General features: G+C 42.8%; 1 protein-coding gene across 1 annotated transcript in view; it reads left to right on the top strand.

The window, feature by feature from the left end:
* The window catches only part of SAP30BP (SAP30 binding protein), a gene marked incomplete at its 5' end in the record, with an annotated part of 28,452 nt that overhangs the window by 22,480 nt on the left and 2,517 nt on the right, over window positions 1-3,455 (top strand). The window contains 3 exons of the mRNA XM_009073506.1: window positions 2,102-2,193; window positions 2,633-2,693; window positions 3,196-3,247. Coding sequence (XP_009071754.1) covers window positions 2,102-2,193; window positions 2,633-2,693; window positions 3,196-3,247 — 205 coding nt within the window. The remainder of the gene's footprint in view (window positions 1-2,101; window positions 2,194-2,632; window positions 2,694-3,195; window positions 3,248-3,455) is intronic.

The following is a 3,455-nucleotide window of genomic DNA, read 5'->3' as shown; positions in this document are numbered from 1 at the left end:
TTCAGCAGGGAGAGGGGATATTAGGGAACTCTGCTCAGTATTTTTGCACAAGGCAGAACTCCAGCATTAAAGCTGGGTTTTCCCACACTGAGTTTAGGAATGCACTGTGCTAAATGCTTTAGGCTTTACAGCAATTCTAGTGTAGGAATCTCAAAGTGGCTTAAAGCTGTTTTCCAGTCTATATTGGTTACTTACACTTTAAACCAGCTCTTGATCCCACCAGTGACACAGAAGCAATGTTTACTGTGAAGGCTGCTTTCCTCTTAGCTCAGCAAATCCAGCTCTGCAGGACAGAACAAATCATTGTTTTTCACTGCAGGCCTGAGAATCCCCTAAACTGGAATAGTTGAGGCAGCAATGACTGGATTCCATTTCCACCTACATCTCTCTAGATGATAAACATTTAGGGGGAAGGCTGATAACTCAGAGGCAACAAAAGAAGACAAGTGCCTATTTTCTCTGGTGCAAACCCAAATAATTGCAGAGGCCAACTTTGCAATAACTTTCTGCTGTGTTCTCTTCCTCATGGGGTGCCAATGAAAGAGCAGGGACTACTGTTTCCTGTCACCCATTTGAGTTTTAACTCCAGTTTTTTGCCCAGTAGATGTACAAGAATCACTTCTGGAATGCTCTATAAAACTCCTAATGTGCTGTGGTGATTCAGAGTGACTCACCATCCAGATGATGCTTTCTTCTTCTCCACACTGTACCTGGGCACACCCATTCCTCCTCTGGTGCTGTAGGAGGATTTTACTGGTCTGACATCAATGAGTTGGAGTACGTTAGATCTGAGGAATTCACCGAGCTTGGGAGAGTAGACAGAATAAAGTTTTCCCCTTTGACAGCAGTTTACTGTGCTGAATCAAAGGGGAACTTGTCCTCTGTTAGCAGGTCAAACCACATCTTAGAGCACTTTGAGCAAGGAGATGGGATTGTTCCTTGGAGATGCAAAATGTTCTGGGCTTTTCACTGGTGATTTGTCAGAGTTTATTAGAGGAAGAATCTATCTTGAACTCTGCTGAAGGGAGTATTTCTAATTATGAAGTTGACTGAGTAGTTCCCCATTTGTGGACCTTGTGAACCATATTGTTACTCCATGGGGAGGGGACAAAAAGGAAACACCTTTTCAATCATTTCTACTCCTTAAATTCACCATTTTGCAGTTGTTTCTTCAAACCTCACAATGTGTGTGCTGGATGTGGTGATTGTGTAATTTCTTCATGCTGATTTTGTGACAACCTGATGAAAATTTATCTTACAGAGAGGGTTTTTTTTTTAAGGTTGTTGAAATAGGAGCTTCATATCAGCTCTTAACAATCCTCCTTTATTCAAGCCCTTACACAATAGCTAGTTCTGTGTTTGAGTTGACTGTCCAGGGAGGGAGACATGAAGTGACTTATCCAGAAGCAACAAAGGAAAATTGACTCAGCTCTCCCATCCTGAAAGGGTGAAGGCTCAGCCTTTGCTCTTGTTTTATATGCCTCTGTACGTGAGAAATTTGTACCTTAAAGAAAAGTTAAAGGAAATGACTGAGGATATTCTCCTAGTAGTATCACTTATCTGCATGTTCCATCTGAAAGTTTCTGCCATTACCATCCTTGCAGCATCACCAGTGTAGGAATGCTTTTAATTATTTTCATCCACCTTGATGAGGAAGAAAACCATGTTTAACTTTAAATCTTTCAGTCTCTTTGGAGAAGAAACTGCTTGATATTTCCAAGCTGAATCAGTTTAGTTGCCTTTTGCAGGGCCTTGTGGCTTCAGTAAGTTACCCATAGGCTTGGTAACTATGTGAGTGATCTGCAAAGAGAAGCTGATTCCATCTGACTGGTCACTTGTGCCAAAGCAGGGATTTACAAGTGCATTGTTCCTAAGAGTGTTTGCCTGCCAGTGGGCACCACCAGCAATACCTGGTGATCACACTGTGTTTAGTGCTGCAGCAGAGCTGACCAGCCTGCCTGGCCTTGGGGAAGAGGTGAAATCCTTGCTCCATGCAAGGAGGTCACTGGTTCAGTTGGTTTGTTTCCCCGTGTGCACTTTGGATAGTGAGCTGTTGTGCTGCTTCTTTATACTGGCTCACCCTGTAATCTTTCTCCCTTAGGATAAAATTCAGAAGCTATATGAGAGGAAAATGAAAGAGGGAATGGATATGAATAAAATCATCCAGAGGAAAAAGGAGTTCCGCAACCCCAGGTGAGACAGACAGCATCTTGTCCTGTGTGACCAAAGCACCACAGAACAAGTGCCAAGAACTTTCTTCATTGGAGTTGTAGCAGAAAAAGGATCCTGAGCAAGAAGGACTACTGCTTAGAATAAAACTGTGTCTGTGACTGAAACAGTCGAACTCTTCTTTGTGTTCTGTGAGGCAACAGCTGGAGTTGGTGTGTTGCTTAGATTTGAAATGCAAAGGCTTTGGATGAAGTGTTTTAGAAGATATGTCTGTTCTGGGAGCACAGAAATTAGTTTGAGGCAAGTGGGAAATGGGATGTCACATCCAGCACAGCTTCCCAGGTTCTGGTGTCACTCTTGCAGTGTGAAGAGGTGACGACCTCTTTCTGCTGACCTATCTGAAATGCTCCTGTTTACTTCTAGCTCACTGGCTCTGCTCTGAGCTCTTGCTTTTTCTTTGCAGCATCTATGAGAAGCTGATCCAGTTCTGTTCCATTGATGAACTCGGTACAAACTACCCAAAGGTGAGGTGCAGCTTGTGGCTGGCAAGGGAGTGGGTGAAAGATAATACAGAGGTCTAAGGTCTTACCTCAGGCTTTCCTGAGCTTGCTTAGAGGTCCTTTAAGGGAACTCCAGTCTGAGCCTCTGCATTGAAGTGAACATTCCTGTGTGGCAGTGTGCCTCAGTGCCTCCACCTTGGCTGCAGTGACTCTGAACACAAACTGCTGAAGTGTGTAAGTCTAAATGAAACTCCTCGAGGGGAATAGAAGCTGAGCAGAATAAAAATGCATGACTTATCCCAGCATCCTTTTTGGCTTCAAAGCTCTTTCTTCATTCACAACAGAACATGGTCCCATAAAAGGTTTGATGTCATCTTTGTGTCACTGGGATATAAGAAGAAATCAGTAATGATTATAATTACCACCTCTGATTATCATCAGAGAACAGAAATACATAAAACATTTTTGAACTGGGGTTTGTGCCTATGTAGAAATAGTCCTAATCTGACGTACGTTTTTTCTTCAGGACATGTTTGATCCCCATGGCTGGTCAGAGGATTCATACTATGAGGCACTAGGTAATTCCAGGAAGTTTGGGGGTTTTTTGTCCTAGCTTAGGTCTTTGTGTTTTGTACTTAATTAACTGCACTGGAATCCTCACTCCCTTTATAAATGAGAAGTCATCACATGCTGCTCTTGAACGACTCCATTCTGGTTGGATGTGCCTGAATGTTATTGATGCTTCATCAGTCTGGAAAGCCTTTTCATTTAAATTGGTTCTTCAAT

The sequence above is a fragment of the Acanthisitta chloris genome, unplaced genomic scaffold, assembly GCF_000695815.1.
Source record: "Acanthisitta chloris isolate BGI_N310 unplaced genomic scaffold, ASM69581v1 scaffold13064, whole genome shotgun sequence".
Taxonomy (NCBI): Eukaryota; Metazoa; Chordata; class Aves; order Passeriformes; family Acanthisittidae; genus Acanthisitta; species Acanthisitta chloris.
The sequence above is the reverse complement of the archived record's forward strand: the minus strand, read 5'-3'. Positions and strand labels throughout refer to the sequence as shown.